Genomic DNA, 22792 nt, shown 5'->3' with positions numbered 1-22792 from the left:
TGCAGGAAGGAAGATGACAGAGTGACAGAAACAGCAGGAGGAGATGACGACGTGTTGGCAGTTTCTGCTGTATGAAGAAACAGTTCAGTTGCAGGTCCGACCTTCAACAGGAAATGACAATTTCCGCACCCTGAGCGAAACACTGCTCTTCTAAACATGAGGCGTCTGTGAAGACTCAACAATTTGTCAATTCAGTTGGATGACTTTATGAAATAGCCTACAAGACCAAGACGATTGGCAGTATCCTTGTGTTTGGGAGAGGCTGAGGAGGGAAGGCTTGTAGGCCCGAAATAGACAGAAACAATATGGTACCAGTCCAAGATGGGGCATCCAGTCAAGGGGAAAATTTGCTTCTTCCTCCTAAAGAGGTCAGTAAAATGTGTGGCTGTTCAAAAAGGTTTCTCTTTTGAGGGTCAGAATGACTTTTATAAATCGTTTTGAGTGTAAACATTGCGACACTGTGTGTAAGCATGACTTTTGTTGATGGGTCAAACAGTGACAGCAGTGCTGTAATTGTCATGTACTATTATTACACTTTTATTATCATTCAGTAAATGATCTTATAATTATATCATCATAGTTATAGCCTCACAGTAATTTAACAAACAATATTTGCGTTCCACAAAAATTATTTCTCACAATGCAGAATTTTATATTTGTGATACACAGGGTTCATACGGTGTTAGAAAACCTGAAAAAGTCATGACATTTTGAAAAGGCATTTTCCAGGCCTGGAAAAGTTTTGGAAAAACAAATAAACCCAAAATGTTTTGGAAACGTCATGAAAATTTGTTTAAAAATGATCCGTGTACTTATATATTTGAGACGAACTTGACACTATATGATGAGTAAACTTAAAAAAAATAAAATGGGTAAAAAAAAGCAACAACTTCAAAAATCAAAAGCAATTTTAGCTCTCTCTTTTACTCGCTTTCACCATAATTCAAGATGCGTTTTGAGTGTTGTGTCCAGAAGCAATCTCTAACTGCAGAGTTAAGATACTGTGGGTGCTAAAGGCTAATTTGTACTAATCTTAGGTCTTGTGAAAACACAAGCCAACATTTCTAAAATGTTCACGCAGACAGCAAGATACTTTTTTACAGAAATAAAAATGTAATGTAATAACTACATGGATTGTCACATATTTTTGATATGCTGTAATAAATTTGAGCATTCATTTTTTTCTTATTTACCATGTTTATGTAGAAATTACATGAAACATGAAACAGGATCATGAATATTTACCTGAAAGTTTAGGGAAAGTCATTGAAAAGTCATGGAATTTTAGTAGTAAAAATGTGAATGAACCCTGGAGACAATTTGTGTGTAAAAATTGTGACTTTTTGTGGGGATGGGGTGGGATTATAACTGCAGAAATGCTTAAATTGATTAAATTAAAACTTAATTTATTAAATTAAAACTTAATTGATTAAATTAATTAAAACTTAAATTAAATATCAGTTACAGAAATATAAACAAGTTAGCTGTAAATATTATAGATATATATCCAAAAATCAAACAAAAAGTGCTCAGGGGTAGACTGATTAATGTATCTGTGCTCTTTGGGTTAGGGATTCATCAGAATAAACAGGAAAAGAAAGTCCAAGGTACGCAAAAAAAGGATCGGGTCTCTTATTTCTCAGGGGTCACCACAGTTTTACACAGCAGATGCCCTTCCAGCCGCAACCCAGTACTGGAAAACACTCATACATGCTCTCATTCACACACACACTCATACACTACGGCCAATTTAGTTAATCCAATTCACCTATAGCACAATGTCTTTGGACTGTTGGGGAAATCGGAGCACATGGAGGAAACCCACGCGAACTTGAGGAGAACATGTAAGCCTAAAACTATTATTATTATTATCTAATTTTTTTTTTATATTGTTGAGTCAGAATTCAGTTTATTGTCAATAAGTGCCTCAAATTTGAAGTATTTAGGCACAATTATTGGCAATAAACTGAATTTTGATAATAATGTAGAGGCTGTTTATAAAAAGGCAACTCAGGGCCTCAGTCTCCTCCGCAAGTTGAGAAGTTTTAATGTTAGTACACAGACTTTAAACATGGCGTTTAGATCATTAATAGAGAGTGTTCTCACATATAATATTGTTTCATGGTTTGATAACACAACACATCAACAGAAGAAGAAATTATCGCAAATTATCAATCAGGCAAATAAGACAGCTGGTCACAAACAACATTCACTGCAGATTAGTTGACTCCTTTATGGAAAAAGCAGCAATTGCGATTTTTAAAGCCAATACACATCCCCTTAACTCAGCTTTTGCAGTGTTACCATCAGGATGCAGATTGAGAATCCCTAAAGCCCGGAGAAATGCTTATAAAAAGTCATTTATCCCAATTGCAGTTGTTGTCTTAAATTGAATCACTGTTTGACGTGAATGGAGTGGTTGTCAAGAATGATCTGCAGTAATATGTATGGGGCTAATTTGGTTTTTAAGTTTTTAACGTATGTTGTTTTGATAAGTGTTGCTATTGTGTGATTGTTGTATAGTAATGTATGCAGTTGTTGTCTTAAAAACAGTGTTAAAGACAAATTTCTTTTCTGTAACAAGCAGAACAGACAATAAAGTCTAAACTAAACTAAACTTTTAGTATTGAATAAATAGAGTTTTAGTGTCTATTGAGTAACAATATTTGCTATTCTACAAAATAATTTCTCACACAGCAGGATATATTCATTTAAACACCAAAGCGTAGTTAAATGCTATAAAACCAACAGTATAATGAAAGTAAAATGTCAGAATAATAGAAACAATATTTTTTTAACCTGTAACATTTTTATAATGTAAGTTCATATGATTACAGTATATTCCCCCACAGATCACATGATCACAGACTTTTTTTTTTTTCCAGAGCCACACATTTGTTCCTTTTCTTATTTTTTAGTAAGATTATAAGGCACTGCTGTACTCAGTGTGCTCTGTCACATAAACTCATGATGGTGGGTCACTATGGTGAAGTTTCCTTATTGCCAGTAATAAGGAAGTGCTGTAGAGATGACCGGCCCATCTTACATGTATTTGCATGGTTATATTCTATCTAGAGATGGGCACTTGATAACTCGTCACAGAAGATTTGATGTGATAAATGTTATGCTATTATCACTCAGTAAACAGAGATTTGTGTTTTGAGTATGCAGGTGAATACAGTAACAGAAGTACTGTATTTGTATGTTGTTGCTGTTACAGGAAGCAATGCTTTTGTAGATTTATTATGGATGAATTTCTTATTTTTATTATAGACTCACAGTGACAGTTCAGGACCCGGGAGGATTCGACCAAGACAGGTGATTATATCTTAATTTCTTTTTTCTTAACATTCTTGTTTTTGACACTTTTCAGACACTTTATTTGTTTATTAGAGAATACAGGTGCTTTCAATCTCAATCTTTACTAGTTTATTTTTTCCATCCTTTCTTTTTTCCATTTTTTCCTTTCGTTTCTTCTATGTGGTTGGATTCGATAGAGACAAGATTTAATGATTTCTTTCTTTCTTTCTTTCTTTCTTTCTTTCTTTCTTTCTTTCTTTCTTTCTTTCTTTCTTTCTTTCTTTCTTTCTTTCTTTCTTTCTTTCTTTCTTTCTAGCATGTTTTTGTTACTTTTCTGTTCTTAAGTATTTAATAAATACAGGTGGCATCAATCTCAACCCTCATCTTTCCTAGTTTCTTCCTTCCTTTCTTCCTTCCGTCCATCTTTTCTACCTTCCTTCTTTCTTTCTCAAATGATATTTTTTTTCTTTCTCAAATGATTCTCATGATTTTTGTCACTTTGATGTCTTTTATTTAAGCAAAAACAGGTCATTTTAAGCTCAAATTTCTTTCTTTCTTTCTTTCTTTCTTTCTTTCTTTCTTTCTTTCTTTCTTTCTTTCTTTCTTTCTAGCATGTTTTTTGTTACTTTGCTGTTCTTTAATTTAAGTATTTAGTAAATACATGTGGTTTCAATCCCAACCTTTAATCTTTCCTAATTTCTTCCTTCCTTCCTTCCTTCCTTCCTTCCTTCCTTCCTTCCTTCCTCAAAATGTGCATGATTTTTGTTACTTTGATGTCTTTTATTTAGGTAAATGCGGGTCATTTCAATATTTCTTAAGTTTTCTTTCTTTCTTTCTTTCTTTCTTTCTTTCTTTCTTTCTTTCTTTCTTTCTTTCTTTCTTTCTTTCTTTCTTTCTTTCTTTCTAGCATGTTTTTTGTTACTTTGCTGTTCTTTAATTTAAGTATTTAGTAAATACAGGTGGTTTCAATCCCAATCAATCTTTCCTAATTCCTTCCTTCCCTCCTCAAAATGTGCATGATTTTTGTTACTTTGATGTCTTTTATTTAGGTAAATGCGGGTCATTTTAATCTTTCTTTCTTTCTTTCTTTCTTTCTTTCTTTCTTTCTTTCTTTCTTTCTTTCTTTCTTTCTTTCTTTCTTTCCTTAAAATTGTTTCTATATAGGTTGAATCTTTTTCAATATTTCTTAGTTCCTTTCTTTCTTCCTTCCTATTGAATTTAATTGAAACTCTTATTTTCCTCTCAGTCTTCTCCTGCACGGAGGTTAGGGATGACCAGAAGACAGAACAGAAAGGTAGAACATATTTACGGTTTACCATATTTACTTACATATTTTAGTGTACCCTATCAATTCCAGTTGTATTATGTAACATTCAAAGATGTCAATAAAAGTCTCTTTGTTCAATTTTCAACATCTAAAGTTGTCAGAGATTTAAAAGTGGAAATAAAAATAATAAATAAATTAAAAACACCTGTGAATCACAATAATATGGAAAACATTTGACTACAGGAAATGTTAACAGAATAATTATTGTCTGGATAATAAATATAAATTATTATATTGAATCATGTTGAAGGATTTCAAAGACAGCGAAAACCCGGAAGAGAGTGAAAAGAGGCATAAGGAGAAGGAGGTAAGGATTCATAGGAGACTCAGAATTCAAGAATTTTCCTGTGAGCTTTTTAGAAAATTGACTATTTTTAATCCCTGTAGCTCAAACCGCTGTACAAGGAGCTTCTGTACACAATCACTCATCGATTAGGGAAACCACACATAAAACAGCAATACAGTCACAAGCAGTTTCAAGACTACATCAGAGAGGTAAACACAACACACAATATACACACTAAAATACATTTGTTGTTGTTGTTTTAGCTGTTTATTTAAAATGAGATGAAACAACACAATGTTTGAGTTTTTGGGCCGACAACTTAATTGTTTCATGTTCAATCCACTTAAATTTGCAAAGTTCCATCTCAAGTCATAAATCAGTGTGGAACTCAGCATTTCTTTACAGTATAGTATTGTCGTTTCTAGTAATTTGTGGGTGTAAAAAATTGTGTAGTGTTTTCCTACAAATTGTGTCATAAATATTCATTCTCTGACAGGCATTCACCATGACAGAGGACGAGCATAAAACCTTGAGTGAAAAAGTCCAGAGCTCACTGGTAAGAATAAAGTCAAAATATTATGTTTATTATGTTTCACAATCACAGTTTTGAAAGAGTGGCCTACTGTAGGTATTGAGAAACATGTCTCTTGTAAAATAGAAACTGCAACATTATCTCCTGTGCCACATATTTGTAATCCAGGGTCTGAGATGAATTGCACACCAAAATGAAACAAAAAATGCCCCTGTACAATTCAAGTAAATCTGTTACAGCTGTTGTGTTTGAAGGTTACACATTTCCATTTTTTTCAGTGCTGAACCTAATTACATTTCTGTTGAGTTTTCAGAATGCATCTGCAAATCATATGCCAAATTAGATTAGTCACCGCTGCAAACAGTTTCGTTGAGTGTTATGTGCAGATAAGATTTAAGCAAGAGATTTATTTCACAGCTTCAGTGATTATAGCTGGAGTTTAGCGTGTGCTAGACATAGCTGAATCTAATGTAATAAACCGACATGTTTGCTTGCACTCAAATCTTTGTTACTGTTTGTTGGAAATGAGCTGAACCAACACAATTCTCTAGTTTATTTGGGACAATTGAATAGTTTTAGGGTGACACATTGGCTCAGTGGTTAGCACTGTCGCCTCACAGCAAGAAGGTCGCTGGAGTCCCAGCTGGGCCAGTTGGCATTTCTTTGGGGAGTTTCCATGTTCTCCCCGTGTTGTGTGTGGCTTTCCTCTGGGTGCTCCGGTTTCCCTCACAGTCCAAAGACATGCGGTATAGGTGAATTGTATAAACTTAACTGGCCGTAGTGTATGTGTGTGAATGCGAGAGTGTATGGATGTTTCCCAGTACTGGGTTGCAGCTGTTAGGGCATTCGCTGTGTAAAACATATGCTGGATAAGTTGGCGGTTCATGACCCCTAATGAAAAAAGGGACTAAGCCTAAGGAAAATGAATGAATGAATGTGTTGGGGCAACATAAAAGAATTGTGTGAAAACGAGCAATTTTACAGTGTGTGTAGACAAATTTTGACGTCAACAATAATAATCATTATTACAATACCATAATGAAAAAGTAACCATGGTTTTATTTGGCATTGATCTTTGGTATATTGATTACAATTAATAGATTTGCAGAATTTCATCAATTGCTATTGGTACTCTTCTTTAGTTTGTGTTTACCATGGTTTATTTACTAGAACTACACCAGCATTTTACACTACTCTTCCCTCTGCCTGAATTGTTGGATTTTTCCACAATTTGAAATATTATGGATTTTATTTTCTTTTTTTCTCTTTTCTTCATCTACATTAAGCTGCTTTGACACAATCTAATTGTTAAAGCGCTTTAGAAAAAAAATTAATTGATAAAATTAATTGTTTTTGCAGTTTCATTTTTTAGTAAAAACATTGTTTTTACAATATCAAGCATTATGTAACAATATCAAGAGCAAATAATCAATGATGATAACTGGTGACGTTTAATTACTAACACAATATATACAATTAATAAGGTATTTACATTACCAAAACAAATGTTTTAAAATAGCTGATGCTGACTTCCAAAAAGAAATAAAAAGCTATGTGCAATAGATGAAATGAAATGTCAAAAAGCAATGTACTGTATAACATTTAAAAAAAAGAAAATAATACATTAAACTTTAAATATATATGTTTTTAAGTGTATATACAGTTTTTTAATGAAATTAAAGAGACCACTAGTTCCTCTGGACTTAGCAGGTATGGGTTTGTGTAAACTATTAATATTTCAATTAATTGATAATATTTCTTCCAAATTTCAAATAAAAATTCTGTAATTTATAGCTTTTTTGTCTCCCCAGTTGACAAATCTTTTCATTTGTTATGACTGAAAAGCATAGATATCCCACAATATATGTATTTTAAATTCAAAAATTGGTATTATGTAGTCTAAAAATCATCATATTGTATTTTTTTAAATAACAAGCTGTACTGTAGACTGCCTGACAAAAGTCTTGTTGTCGATCTCAGTTGTAAGACCAACAAATAATAACTTGACTTCTAGTTGATCATTTGGAAATGGCAGTGGCTTTCTGATGAATCATCTGTTGAACTGCATCCCAATAATCACAAATACTGTAGAAAACCTATTGGAACCCACATGGACCCAAGATTCTCACAGAAATCAGTCAGGGCATGCGAGAGATCTGCAGAGTGGATGGCAACATCAACAGCCAGAGGTATCAAGACATTTGTGCTGCCCATTACATTACAAAGCACACGAGAGGGCAAATCCTTCAGCCGGATAGCATTCCTTCTCATACTTCAGCCTCCACTTAAAAGTTGCTGAAAGCAAAGAAGGCCAAGGTGCTCCAGGATTGGCCAACCTAGTCACCAGACATGAACATTATTGAGCATGTTTGGGTAAGATGAAGGAGGAGGCATTGAAGATGAATCCAAAGAATCTTGATGACGTGTGGGAGTCCTGCAAAAACGCTTTCTTTGCCATTTCTGATGACTTTATTAATAGGTTATTTGAGATTACAGAGATGTATGGATGTATGGAGTCATACACAATATTAATTCTTTTTCCACTGCACCATGACTTTGTATCCTATCCTGTACATTATTTTTGTTAAGTGACAAGACTTTAGCCTAAGCTTTTATTTTGGTAAAATAAGCGTAATCTAGAGGCCTTTGTCTTTCAAATAAGCCACCTCTGATACTAAATGATCAACTAGAAGTCAAGTTATTATCTGTTGTTCCTAAAACCTGTTCCTAAAAATGTTAAGACGTTTGTTAGGTAGTGTGTAGATTAAAACAGCATTTATGTTTTACTCAAACACATAACCATCAATTGTAAAGCCAAAGAAACCATAGCTGTAGTTTCATGTATATAAAATTCATATTTTGCTGCAGTATATACTAAAATGCAAATTCCTCTATTGCTAGACTCCGACCTACTGCCTTGTGGTTACAGTGAAACAAGCCAAGGGAATTCTGGGGAAGGACGTCAGTGGTATGATTTTATCTGCTGGTTGTTTAGAGGGGGTTGTTAATTTTACAGTATATGATAATAAAGATATACTGGTAGACTTTAAGGGCTTTGCATCTTTCTCTATTATTGACCACAGGATTCAGTGATCCTTACTGTCTGCTGACCATCTTATCTGAAGACAAGGAGTCTCCAGGTGGTGGAGCGTCTAATAAACCTCAGAAAGCAATGGTGCGGGAATCAGCTAAAGGACAAGTGTTGCAAACAAGCATAAAGAAACAGACGCTCAACCCCATCTGGGACGAGACCTTCAAACTGTGAGTGCATGAAAATCTTTAAATATAGCATTTAAAACAGCTGACAGAGCTTTTGTTGACGTTTTGACTCACGACTTCCTTCATTTTCACAGGGAGTTTGACGACATCAATGGCAATTTTCACATGGAGATGTGGTGTGTATTTTTTTGGAGATCCCGATTGTGCTGTATATTTTAAAATGTATTATAATGAGGCACTGAATATGTTTGTTTTAAAGGGACAAAGATGAGGAGGTGTCGCTGGTGCAAAAATTCGATGAGTTTTGTACAAACATTCATGGAATTAAAAGGTTTGAATCATTTAATGGTTTAAATTAAGAAATTATAATACAAATGTTTATAGAATTTTTTTTTTTTTTTCCAATTGTCCCTATGCAGGATGATAAAAGATGCGAAAAAAGAGAAAGGCCAGGATGATTTTTTGGGGAATGTTGTTCTGAAACTGAAGGTATTTTGCATCACACTGATTAATATACTAAAAATATTGATACGCATATTTTGGGAAAAAATCTATGAAAATTTATTAAAATCCACTATTATATAAATGTCAAAACACTATACAGTATATATATATTTAGGGGGGTGGCGGTAATATTTTGGTATAAGGTAGTTCTTACTGTATAGATGGTCTGTGCTGGGCAAAGATTAACATTTTTTTTGACATATTATATATATATATGTGTATATGTATATGTGCTATACATACATACATAAAAACAACACAATTGTGTTACACAGATATTTAAATTTATATATAATTTGTATCATATACTCATATACATATAATTTTATATCTATATATAAATATACATTTTCTCAAATATATGCATGCTTGTGTGTATTTCTATACAGTATACATAATAAATATACACAGCACACACACATATATTTTGTCAAAACAAATTTTTATTTTGTATACGATTAATCACAATTAATTTTTGCCCAGCGCTAATATATATACAGTTGAAGTCAAAATTATTAGCCCCCTTTTGATTTATTAATATTTTAAAAAATATTTCCCAAATGATATTTGACAGAGCAAGGAAATTTTCACAGTATGTCTGATAATATTTTTTCTTCTGGAGAAAGTATTTGTTTTATTTCGTCTAGAATGAAAGCAGTTTTACATTTTTTAAAAACAATTTTTAGTTAACCTAATTAACCTAGTTAAGCCTTTAAATGTCACTGTATAGAAGTGTATCATTTACTGTCATCATGGCAAAGATAAAATATGTCTGTGATTAAAAATGAGTTATTAAAACTAGTATGTTTAGAAATGTGTTGAAAAAATCTTCTCTCGTTAAACAGAAATTGGGGGAAATTCTGTTTAACGGAGAGAAAAAAAATTTTCAACACATTTCTAAACATACTAGTTTTAATAACTGATTTATTTTATTTTTTGCTATGATGACAGCAAATATATATATGACTAGATATTTTTAAGACACTATTATACAGCTTAAAGTGACATTTAAAAGCTTAACTAGGTTAATTAGGTTAAACTAGGCAGGTTAGGGTAATTAGGCAAGTTATTGTATAACGATGCTTTGTTCTGGAGACTTTCGAAAAATATATAGCTTAAAGGGGCTAATAATTTTGACCTTAACATTTTTTTAAGTATTAAAAATTGCTTTTATTCTAGCCGATTTCTCCAGAAGAAAAAATATTACCAGACATACTGTAAAAATTTCCTTGCTCTGTAAAACATAATTTGGGAAATATTTTAAAAAGAAAAAAAATTAATATATATATTTGTATATAAGTATACATAATTATTATTTTATTCTTCATATTTTTCATGTTTATCTATATGTGTCTTGACCAATTACTGTATACTGAATAGCAATTTTGCTGTTTGGAACATTATTTCATACATATTTTGACAGTTATATATTTATTTTCCTATTTCCTTTTTGATATGTTTTCCATCTATATGAATTCATGGGACATCACATCTTTGAACCTTTAAGTTGAAAATGTAGCAATATAATCAACATGCAGCCATTATTAACTACATGTTGCTGCACTGAATGTGTGTCTTAAGTAATTCTCCATCTCTCATATTTGTCACATATCATGGCATGTGCTATATGTATGTGTGTGTCGTGTGCAGGACCTGCATTGCACAGAGGACACATGGTATAACCTGGAGCCCCGAACAGAGACTTACCCAGACAGAGGACGGTGTCATCTTCAGCTTAAATTTATTCACAAAGAGGTGAAAATATTAGTTTTTCAAATTTTTTATGAAACAAGCCAAAAAGTTTTGCAATATTCATTCAATCTTTAAAATATTTTTAATTCTTATGTCATTTTTTATGTCACGTAAATTTTTAATGTGCCGTTTTATTGTCTTTTTTAAAAGGAGTGCAACTGTGTAAATGACCGCAGCATGAGCAGTTCTTTTCACTTCATATTGTCATTTTTGAGAATTGAACTTAAATATAATGTGTAAATTGCATGCATGTGAGTGTTATTATCATAAACAAAATGATAAACATTTCTGATAAACTAGAAATGTTCATTTATCAAGTTCAAGTTAATAATTAAAATGAGTAATTGGAAATAAGAACAAAAACTTGATTTAGTACTGTATTTCAGTTTTATTTTTTAACAAACAACTATTAAATTACTTAAAGCCACTAAAATGAAAAAATAACAACATTTTATTTGATTGATTTGTACGTGACTATCAAACAGTAGCCTAATTTTTTTTTAAACATGCAGAGGAGAGTTTTTGGTTATAAGCAATGACATTTTTGTAGGTGTCTTCAATAATCATTGTTTAAAACAAAAACAAAGGAAAGACATAAAAGTAGTACTTATTATAAGTGGCACTTCTTATAAGAAAGACTAGGGGTGGCCCGGTGGCTCAGTGGTTAGCACTGTTGCCTCGCAGAAAGAAGGTTGCTGGTTGGAGTCCTGGCTGGGTCAGTTGGCGTTTCTGTGTATAGTTTGGATGTTCTCCCCGTGTTCGCATATGTTTCCTCTAGGTGTTCCGATTTCCCCCACAGTCCAAAGACATGTGATATAGGTGAATTGAATAAACTAAATTGGCCGTAATGTATGAGTGTAAATGAGTTTGTATGGATGTTTCACAGTACTGGGTTGCAGCTGGAAGGGTGGGCAAATTTTTAAAAAAATCTTGATTAATCTTGGAACTGTTCTACTATGATAATTGGTGATGAAAATAAATTCTGTTCAATAAGATATACTTGTGTTTACTAACTGTTTATTCAGTTAAACATGAATTTTGAACTGTAGGCCTACATAAGCTCCAAACAGCGATTTTTGATCACCTTAATCTCTGACTAAAGTCATAACTGAACTAAACAGAAATGGGATTAAGACGTTGAGTATGCATATATTAGTGGCATTATTGAAGTAAACACCACAATCAAACTATTACCGTCATGTAGGACTTTTCTCCATATTTTCCAACAAGATCCATACACGCAGCTGTCAGTAAAGGACCGCACACACACAATCACACACACACACACATCACGAAATGCGTATGTTTTTTTTTTCTTTCCAGTCAGTGTACGTTATTAAATTCCATAACACCCTCACCAGTCCTTATTTGCATGTAATACCCCAGTTTGTCACCGGGGCATGAATGAAATGTTCATGAGTTAAAGTGAAACTGCCGAACTGCAGTTAAAGTCAGGCATCCTGCTGATTTGATTCAGTAGGGTACTTTTTTGTCAGACGGCTCCAAGAATAGACCAAGCTTTCAACCCATCTTTGAGAATAGATTAACGGCGATATTTTTTTTATCGCGTGATAAAAGTCTTGCGTTAACGCAGCACGTTAACGCCGAAAATGGTCCACCACTAATAAATATATAGCTGAAGTCAGAAATATGCAGTTTAACAGAGCAAGATTTTCACAGTATATCTGATAATATTTTTTCTTCTGGAGAAAGTCTTATTTGTTTTATTTCGGCTAGAATAAAAGCAGTTTTAAATTGTTTAAAAAGCATTTTTTTATGTCAAAATTATTAGCCCCTTTAAGCTATATATTTTTTTGTTTGTCTACAGAACAAACCATCATTATACAATAACTTGCCTAATTACCCTAACCTGCCTAGTTAACCTAATTAACCTAGTTAAGCCTTTAAACGTCACTTTAATCTTAATACTAGCATCTTGAAAAATATCTAGTAAAATATGTCATCAAAGCAAATATAAAATGATACTCAGTCATTAGAAATGAGTTATTCAACTGAAATTCTGAATATAGAATGTGTTGAACAAAATCTTTCTGTTATTGGAAAAAATATGCAGGGGGGCTGATAATTTTAGGGTTAATAATCCTGATTTCAACTGTGTATAATATATTGACTTGATTGTTTAATCTGACTGTTGCACTGTGATTGGCAGAGAGATGAGACCCTGAGCGCGGGACGGAGCCCATATGTGAACTACTGTGGCATCCTGCAACAGTTTGTTCAAGCCCACATCTCTAAACAGCAGGTGCGTTTTTAACAGATCATTTATAAAGGCATCTCTAAAAATGATGAAGTATTTTGTAAAAATGGTCACAGCTTGCGTAACTTTACCATCACTTCCTGCTGCACAATATACTGCACAATATACTAAGTTAATTTATTATTTCTTCATCTTATCACTCCTCAGGACAGTAACCCGTGGAAGGGAGAGTTGTGCGGTGAAGGCACAGCCCTGCTCGAGTATTACGCCAACCAGAATGACATTTCACCTTTCCTCCAAGACCTGGCGTAAGAATAGACTTCACACTTTTATAAAACAGAAAGTAGACTTCTAAAGTAAAACCAAAAAGTCACACTTCATTTTGATGGCCCTACAACAGACATACACCAAAAAATGACATTTGCTGTTTGTTCAAACTACTTATTTAAAATGAGCTGAAACAACACAATAAAACTTAATTTTGTTCAATCCACTTAAATTTATAAAAATTAATAAATTAACTTAAGTTGTTCATGTTGTCTCAACACAAATCAATTGTGTGGAACCCAGCATTTTTACAGTGTACTACTGACTATAAGCAACTTTGCAAGTATGTGACAATATATTCTAATACTCTAATGAGTTTATATTTCACAAAACTTTTTTTTCAGAATTAAAATGTAAAAACTTACATATTGTAATTCTTTAGGTGAACAATTAATCCATGCAAGTTCATCCACTGAGACATAATTGTTTGTTTTGGTAATTTACAATTAATGTCTGACCATTTGCTTCCATGTTTGGATTGGTCTTTTATGTTGACTTTAAAATTGCATTTCTGACTTTTCATTTCAGAATTACGTGATATAAACTTGTAATTGTGTACTAAAATGTCAGAAATTGTGACAGATAAACATGTTTTTTTTTTTTTTTCTGAATTGTGAATTAATGTCTTGCAATCCTGACTTTGTAACACATGATTCAGATGTATTATAAAGTCAGAATCATGATAGTTAAATTTGCAATTCTGTTTTTTTTTTCAGAGTTGTGAGATATAAACTTGCTATTGTGAGTCAGAACTGTGAAATTTCAAAGAGATAGTCTTTTTCCCCTCAGAGTTGGATTTATAACTCAGAAATGCAATTTTATGTTACAATTATTTATTTTTTTTGCCAACCAAATTTTCCCTAAATTAAACGAGTATGTATCTTATAGTTCTGTTTTAATAAAGAGCAAGTGTGAATTCTTATCATGCAGTTCTAAAAAAGTCAGAATTGAGAGATATATGCTTACAATTACAGTGAAATAGTCAGAATTGAGAGATATGTGATTACAATTACAGTAAAATACTCAGAATTGAGAGATATATGCTTACAATTACAGTGAAATAGTCAGAATTGAGAGATATGTGATTACAATAACAATAAAAAAGTCAGAATTGAGAGATATATGCTTACAATTACAGTGAAATAGTCAGAATTGAGAGATATGTGATTACAATTACAGTAAAATACTCAGAATTGAGAGATATATGCTTACAATTACAGTGAAATAGTCAGAATTGAGAGATATGTGATTACAATAACAATAAAAAAGTCAGAATTGAGAGATATATGCTTACAATTACAGTGAAATAGTCAGAATTGAGAGATATATGCTTACAATTACAGTGAAATAGTCATAATTGAGAGATATGTGATTACAATAACAATAAAAAAGTCAGAATTGAGAGATATATGCTTACAATTACAGTGAAATAGTCATAATTGAGAGATATATGCTTACAATTACAGTGAAATAGTCATAATTGAGAGATATGTGATTACAATAACAATAAAAAAGTCAGAATTGAGAGATATATGCTTACAATTACAGTGAAAAAAGTCAGAATTGTAAGATAGTCACAATTAAGGGATAGTTCACCCAAAATGAAAATTACCTCATATCATACTCTCCCTCATATGGTTTTAAACATTTATTAGTTTCTTTCTTTTGTTGAACACAAGATAAGATATTTTGAAAAATGCTAGTTCCTGGCACCTATTGACTTCCATAGTAGGAAAGACATTACTATGGAAGTCAATGGGTGCCAGCTAGCAGCATTCCTCCAAGTATCTTCTGTTTTGCACAACAGAAAAAAAACAAGTAAACAAGTCAAAGGTGAGTAAATGATGACGGAATTTTCATGTTTGTGTGAACCATCACTTTAAAGGTTCCATGAATTTAAAATAAAGTTTTTTAGATGTTGGAATTAGGATTGTTTGTTTTTTAGGACATCTATAAGCTAGTGTGCTCCAAAACTGTGACAAAATTTGTGCTTAGAAGATATAAAACTGATATAAACAAGTAAAGCTTGTAGTTTGTCACTTCCGCCTAAGTGGATGAACGCTTTTATTCACATCACCTCATACTTCGGTTTCTCATAAAATTATAACCAATCAAACGCTCACTAGTATCTGACATGCCCCGCCCCCTTCAAGACGGTTCTTGTTTGCTTTCATTTGATGCACTTGAGCTCAACCACTCTCACTGGCAGAGCTGTGATAAAACAAGAGCTGTTTTTTTTAAAGGGGAGGAGCTACTCTATGTCCCACCCTCTCTTTGTGTTCCAGTTGAGATTATGTGAAACATTGAATAAAAATGCACATGTCAAAGCACTTCACAGGAACTTTAATTCTCTTAAATGCCTTTAATAAAACAGCATTATAGAACAGAATGTCTAAAGTGGATCATTAAAATAATGAACCAGGCACTATATGAATTTAAAACATTGTATCATCTGTGTTCATGTCCGGGACTGATTTAAATCTATTTTGCATAATGTGTGGGCTTCTCTGTGGGCTTGTACAGGAAGTGGGTAGCATACAGCAAACTCTACCAAAGCCTGGAGGTGGACTCGACTGTGCTTTTCCAGCAGTTAACCAGTATCGAGTATCACTGGGACCAGCAGGAACTCCCACACCAGCAGGTCTGTCTCAAGCGTTTTATGATGTGAAAGTTGAAGGTGGGTGTAGAAGTGCAGAATTAGAACGTTCTTTCTTGAATCATGAGCTGGGATCTTGCAACAGTGTCACGTGAGGTTTAAGCAGTTTATCACATAAATCTTCAGTGTTGTGAGCTGGTAGCAGGCCATCAAACCGCACTGTCATGATTCAGTGCAGTTGGGGAATCATTGTATATTAAAGGCTATATATTTCATCTGCTTTTAAAAGTGTTATGTATTTACTTCACTGCCAACAATTACTTTTAAGATATTTATAAAGTAAAAAACATAAAATGTATTTCACATACTGCTCTTTCTGAAATTTCTATTCATCAAATAATACATAAAATTATTAAAATGATAGTTCCCACTTAAAATTTAGCAGTACAACAATGATTATTAATAATATATGTTTATTGAGCAACCAAATCAGCTAATTAAAATGATTTATGAATGATCATGGGACAATGAAGACTTCAGTAAGGATGCTAAAAATTCAGCTTTGAATTGCAGGAGTAATTTATATATATATTTGAAAATAAATGAAAACTGGAGAAATATTTTAAGATATTAATTAAATTATGAGGCAGCACGGTGGCCTAGTTGTTAGCACTGTCACCTCACAGCAAGAAAGTCGCTGGTTGGAGTCCCGTCTGGGCTAGTTGGCATTTCTGTGGAGTTTGCATGTTCTCCCCATGTTTGCATGGGTCTTCCCCACAGTCCAAAGACATGTACTTTAGGTGAATTGGAAGAACTAAATTGGCTGTAGTGTACGAGTGTGTGTGTGTGTGTGTGTGTGTGTGTGTGTGTGTGTGTGTGTGTGTGTGTGCGTGTGTGTGTGTGAATGAGTGTATGGGTGTTTCCCAGTACTCAATTAAAGCTGGAAGGACATCCGCTCTGTAAAACATATGCTGGAATAGTTGGTGGTTCATTATACTCTGGTGACCCCTGATAAATGAGGGACTAAGCCGAAGGAAAATGAATGAATGAAAATAAATTCTAGAAATGAAAATTTTAAGAAATAAATTGAATTAAAGAAATATTTCACAATATTCCATAGCCACATCAACCTGCAGCTCAAAACCGGTTACTCACTGAAGCTAAGCAGGGCTGAACCTGGTCAGTACCTCGATGGGAGACCACATCAGAAAAACTAGCTTGCTGTTGGAAGTGGTGTTAGTGAGGCCAGCAGGGGGCTCTCCACCTGTGGTCTGTGTGAGTCCTAATGCCCCAGTATATTGAAGGGGACACTATACTGTCAGTGAGCACCGTCTTTCAAATGGGACGTTAAACAGAAGACCTGACTCTCTGTGGTCATTAAAAATCCCATGGCACTTCTCGTAAAGAGAAGAGGTGTCACACCGGTGGCCTGGCCAAATTCCCTAACAGATCATGGCCTCCCAATTATTCCCATCCACCGAACTGGCTCCTTCACTGTCTCTCCACTTCACCGTTTGCTGGTGTGTGGTGAGCGCTCTGGCGCTGTTGTCCTGTGGCTGCCCTCACATCATCCAAGTAGATAAGACCCTCCCCCCACGCCCCGGGATCTGAAGTGCTTTTGGTTTATGGCCATACAGCATAAATGCGCTATGAGTACACATTACATTACATTACATTACATATTACTCTTTGTATTGATTATTGTTGTATCAAATGTATGCAACATTGATGAGAAGAAGAAAACTTAAGCATAAGATCATCTTTCTTTTATTTTTGGTCAGAATCAGGTTTGGGATTTTCTTCTAAATTCAAATGCAAGATTTTTTTGTTGTTTCTTGAATGTCCTGTCTGGCATTTTGATGATTATTAAAAGGAAATGCATGTTCCAACATAAAAATGTATTATGTCGGCGCAATAGCCTAGTGGTTAGCGTGCCGACATATGGTACAGTAGCAAGTCAGGGCGTCCTGAGTTCAAATCCTGGCTCGAGGACATTTCCCTACCCCCTCTCTCTCTCCAACTTCACTTCCTGTCTCAATACTGTCCTATCTAAAAAGGCCAAAATAAAAATTTTAAAAAAATTATTATGTGTAATTTGTTATTTAAGATTTAATCCCATTCTGGTATGTGAAAGATATAGGCTACTTTATGTATTTTTTTTATTAATAATTCTTCTTTGGTAGTAATATCTGCTTGCTTATTACTATAGATTAAAAAATATGTTAAAACCCATATATATCCAACAGAAACAGGAGCTGGGTGACTCTCTGCATGGGTTTCTTCAATATGGCCTGTGCTTGGTGTCCAAATACAGGGATATTTACCCCCCAACCACCAAAACAACACCACGACTACATACTCTGCTCAGGTAAGCCACACAAACATCCAGAACAAATAGCTTTTTTAAATATATACTGTACAATGTTTTTATGCAAAACTCTCAGGAAGTATGTTTATGTTTTGGGATTATATAGGGTTCTTGTCCAGATCTGTAAGACTCGGGCATTTCAGAAGCTCAATCCTGCTCAGTTTGACTTACATGTTGAGGTCACAGATGCTGTTGTTGTAAGTAAAAAAATATTATATTCATATGTTATTCTTACATGTTGCAATATTGTTGTATTTGCAAAAAAGTAAGAGTTTATATTTTTCTAAATTGGTGAAAAGATGCTTTCAGACATCAAAACAATATAAGTGTAATATTGCTTTTTTTTCTACTGTGCAATAGAAGGTGTCCTGTATAATCAAACATTTATTGGAGTAATTTATTTTTTACCATAATTTACAAAAGACACCCATGAAAATGTCATTCATTATAACAAAAGTTGTCTAAAGATCTTGTTAGGCATATTTAAAACTAGATTTTTTTGTTACATAAATACAGTATACAGCATCTGTTCTGCTGAATGATGATAGAGCATTATTGCACAAACATTGTGATTTTCATTTCCACAAAGACTATTAGAAAAATGAAAGTAAAAATTTTACCTGCATCCCATGTGCTTATTCAAGACATTTTAGGCATTTAAAAGCAAACACTGCATATTTAATAGTTATGGTATTGCTGTATTTTTTAAAAATAATTCTTTATTTAAAACTTTTTAATTTTTAACAAGTCTTTTAAAACATGTTTCTTGTCTTCTAGAATGGCACAGAAGAATGGTTTTATATTAAAAAAGGTTTACATCAGCCTATGACAAAGGTAAGAAACTTTGCAGATTATCAACATAGAGAGAGAGCGATATATATATATATATATAATATATATATATATATATATATATATATATATATATATATGTGTGTGTGTGTGTGTGTGTGTGTGTGTGTGTGTGTGTGTGTGTGTGTGTGTGTGTGTGTGTGTGTGTGTTGTGTGGTTCTTTTTAAATGTAAACTTTATAAATGCTTTGGCAATATATTTGTAACATTTGTCATGCCAAAAAAATCTATTGAATTGAATTGTTGAATTTAATTCAATTCAATTGTTTTTTTGGCATGACAAATGTTACAAATATATTTGAATTTAATTGGATTGAACTGAAATGAATTTAATTGAACTGAATTCGAGCGAGAGACTATTATTTCAGCATGTTTCGATTTAATCAGTAAGTATTCTTTTACAGGACCTATTAGAGACAGTCAGCGCCCTCTCTCGGTTAATTGGAGAAGTGCAAGAAGACGTTCGACTCAGTAAAGACGTCTGGAATAAGGTGTTTGTTAGGTAAGAACAATGAATTGTATATTTTAATTTAGTTTATTAATTGATTGATTCATTCATTTATTATTGTTCATCAAGTTACTGACAAGTCGTGACTCGTGAATCTCATCTTTTTTTCTCACTCTGTTTTCAGTGCTGTTCAGCTAGACGTTTTCACTGTGGTTTATCAAAAACTGGACACTTTGGTGAGAATTAACAAGTACACACAAAATACTATTTAGCATTTCTTCTCAGATCTTTTATTATTATTATTAGTTGATTAACTGTAGTGTTTATGTACAGCTAGCAGATGAGCTACGAGCTACACTCTCTCAGCTGGAGAATCAAATGGATCAGCCGCTGGCAAACAGCCTGTTTCCAGTGTATCTCTGCTTGCAAACGATCCACAAAGACAAAGCCTTCTTACAAAAGAGGTCAGATATTCCCCAGTGTTAAAACTCAATCTAAATGCATTTTGCCCCATGTTATGTTTTGTCAGATATAACAATTTTGTGTGTATTAGAGACCATTTCGATGTGGTTTTGTCGTTGGCTCATGAAAGTTTTCTGCTTGTTATCAAACTATTTTAGAACTATAACAAGAAGCAATTCAATCATAACTTAACCTCAAAACAGCCATCATAAAATTATTTATCAATATGTGGACCTTTTTGGGTTTTCGGAAGTTAAATGTAAAACAGGAAATACGTTAGGATCATTAGTATTGCTTATGTCCCTCAAAATGGTCCATAGGGAGTGTGTATGGATGTTTCCCAGAGATGGGTTGCAGCTGGAAGGGCATCCGCTGCGTAACACATGTGCTGGATAAGTTGGTGGTTCATTCCGCTGTGGCGACCCCGGATTCATAAAGGGACTAAGCCGAAAAGAAAATGAATGAATGAATGAAAATGGTCTATAGAGCGTAATATGTGCATTTTATGTTTGAAAATGTAAAAAAATGCTGCGAAAGTCTTTGAAGTGCTTCATAATTGGAGTTATTGATTCCCAAAAAAGGAACAATTTCTGAAATGAGTGATCAGATATTCTGTTCTTGCAAACCTTTGTTGGTTGTAACAAATTTTAATGTCTACTTTGACTCTCAAACACTGTATTGTAGTTGTATGTGAGGCCTAGAAAGGTTTGTTCATGTTGTTTTCTGCATTTCAACAGAAAGTCCAGGCTGAATGTTTTTATAAAGGATAATGACTTGGTTTTGAAGTGATATGATCAAACTTACGACAATGTTACTGTTCATATCAGAAGCTCTGAGCAAGACAAAAATGCTTCAAATGTGATAATATAGGCATTGGGATTTGTAAGCAGTTGACCAATCACAACAAACTGGGTCATCTAACTACCATTGTGTTCTATCTACACATGATGTGGCACCGTGACACAATAAAAGATATCGTTTTTCACGTTAAAATAAGTTTTTGTCCTATCTTGAACAGCAGATATTTATATTTTAGAAACATTTCCACAACAACGTTTCCATTTCCACAACAATGCTGCAAAACAACACTATAAACTATTATGACAAAATCTCCTCAGGTACATCTCATGTGCTTTTTTTCAGTGTTAAATGCTACCAGTTTGAGTTTGAACACCATTTTACATGACATTTATTATTACTGAAACCAGCAGCAGCGAGTTTACCTCAGATCTTGAAAATTAAATTACTAGCAAATGGTTTGAAAACAAAAGTCTTAAGTGTGACATATCAGTCACTCAGCTTATGTACTTTTATTAATTTTAATTGTGTATTACTCAGATAATAACCCTTGCCATTACATTGGAAGTGCAGTGACTGATATTTAAATGTTTCTGTCGTGTTGTGTTTGGTCCAGACAGCCAAATTGCTTGTCTCTGGAATTTTGTCACGTCGCATGTAGTTTGGACAAGGTGTAAGACAGGAGCTGAAATTGCAGTTTATATTAAGAAAATAAAATGTTTTTTTTTAGCTTGCATGAATGTAAAGCTATTGTTGGAGACTTACAATACTAATTTTAGATAACTTAAGGCTTTAAGGCAACTGCAAAACCCTGAAGAATTATTGAAAATTGTTTAAAACTGTCCTTTAACACACACATTTCTCTTATAGGGCAAAGTTACTGCAACTCACAAGTTTTCATGAGGACTTCAGAGATGCTCTTCCATACTGGTTAAACAAAGCTTTTAGCACCACAATGGAGAGGGTGGAAAAGGCTGTGCACGTGGATCAGGTAAAACAATCTAGAACACTATCATCACTTAATAATTTTTTTTTATTTAGTAAAAAAAGTGTTTTAAAAGATTATTTATCTTTGAAGTTTGCTTGAGATAGGAAATTTGAGACGTGTTTTTCATCAAATAATTTTTTTCAATATGACCTATATGCATATAAAGAATATTAAATACAAGTGAAGTGTTCACTTGGGGTGGCGCGGTGGACCAGTGGGTAGCGCTGTCACCTCAAAGCAAGAAGGTTGCTGGTCCGAGCCTCGGATGGGTCAGTTGACATTTCTGTGTGGAGTTTGCATGTTTACCCTGTGTTCTACCCATTTCCTCTGGGTGCTCCGGTTTCCCCCACAAGTCCAAAGACATGCGCTATAGGTAAGAGTGTATGGGTGTTTCCCAAAGATGGGTTGCAGCTTGAAGGGCATCCGCTGCATAAAACATGTGCTGGATAAGCTAGCAGTTCATTCCTCTGTGGCGGCCCCTGATGAATAAAGAGACTAACCCCAAAAGAAAATGAATGAATGAAGTGTCTACATTAATGTTTCAGTTATCATTTGTAAAAATAAAACAGCAAAATATGAGTGAAAGAATATTCCTTTGTCATTAAGCATTTACTTATTAAAATATATAAACGAATGGTCACACTTAGTTCTATTACGTTTTAAATGACTGAAACTTTTTTGCTGGCAAATGGGCAAAACCTAGTAATAAAGCAAATATTTAGTAATTTGGGGATGCACTGTGATCATAAAATAAAGTCTTTTAATTTACCAACAAATGATTCTTGCTCTAAGTATACAGAATCTTTTTTTTCTGTC

General features: G+C 33.5%; 1 protein-coding gene across 1 annotated transcript in view; it reads left to right on the top strand.

Moving 5' to 3' along the window:
- Positions 1 to 22792, top strand: part of unc13d (unc-13 homolog D (C. elegans)) — a 39256-nt gene continuing 16464 nt past the window's right edge. The window contains exons 1-22 of the mRNA XM_056469178.1: positions 1 to 368; positions 3274 to 3318; positions 4547 to 4594; positions 4878 to 4934; positions 5015 to 5122; positions 5410 to 5469; positions 8347 to 8413; positions 8529 to 8706; positions 8799 to 8840; positions 8924 to 8995; positions 9084 to 9153; positions 10819 to 10923; positions 13091 to 13183; positions 13346 to 13446; positions 15989 to 16106; positions 18308 to 18429; positions 18536 to 18626; positions 19207 to 19263; positions 19685 to 19782; positions 19913 to 19964; positions 20062 to 20192; positions 21859 to 21979. Of these exons, the coding sequence (XP_056325153.1) occupies positions 306 to 368; positions 3274 to 3318; positions 4547 to 4594; positions 4878 to 4934; positions 5015 to 5122; positions 5410 to 5469; positions 8347 to 8413; positions 8529 to 8706; positions 8799 to 8840; positions 8924 to 8995; positions 9084 to 9153; positions 10819 to 10923; positions 13091 to 13183; positions 13346 to 13446; positions 15989 to 16106; positions 18308 to 18429; positions 18536 to 18626; positions 19207 to 19263; positions 19685 to 19782; positions 19913 to 19964; positions 20062 to 20192; positions 21859 to 21979 (1899 nt within the window). The 5' untranslated portion in view covers positions 1 to 305. The remainder of the gene's footprint in view (positions 369 to 3273; positions 3319 to 4546; positions 4595 to 4877; positions 4935 to 5014; positions 5123 to 5409; positions 5470 to 8346; positions 8414 to 8528; positions 8707 to 8798; positions 8841 to 8923; positions 8996 to 9083; positions 9154 to 10818; positions 10924 to 13090; positions 13184 to 13345; positions 13447 to 15988; positions 16107 to 18307; positions 18430 to 18535; positions 18627 to 19206; positions 19264 to 19684; positions 19783 to 19912; positions 19965 to 20061; positions 20193 to 21858; positions 21980 to 22792) is intronic.

The sequence above is a fragment of the Danio aesculapii genome, chromosome 12, assembly GCF_903798145.1.
Source record: "Danio aesculapii chromosome 12, fDanAes4.1, whole genome shotgun sequence".
Lineage (NCBI taxonomy): Eukaryota > Metazoa > Chordata > Actinopteri > Cypriniformes > Danionidae > Danio > Danio aesculapii.
Note: the sequence above shows the minus strand (reverse complement) of the source record. Positions and strands in the feature narration are given on the sequence as shown.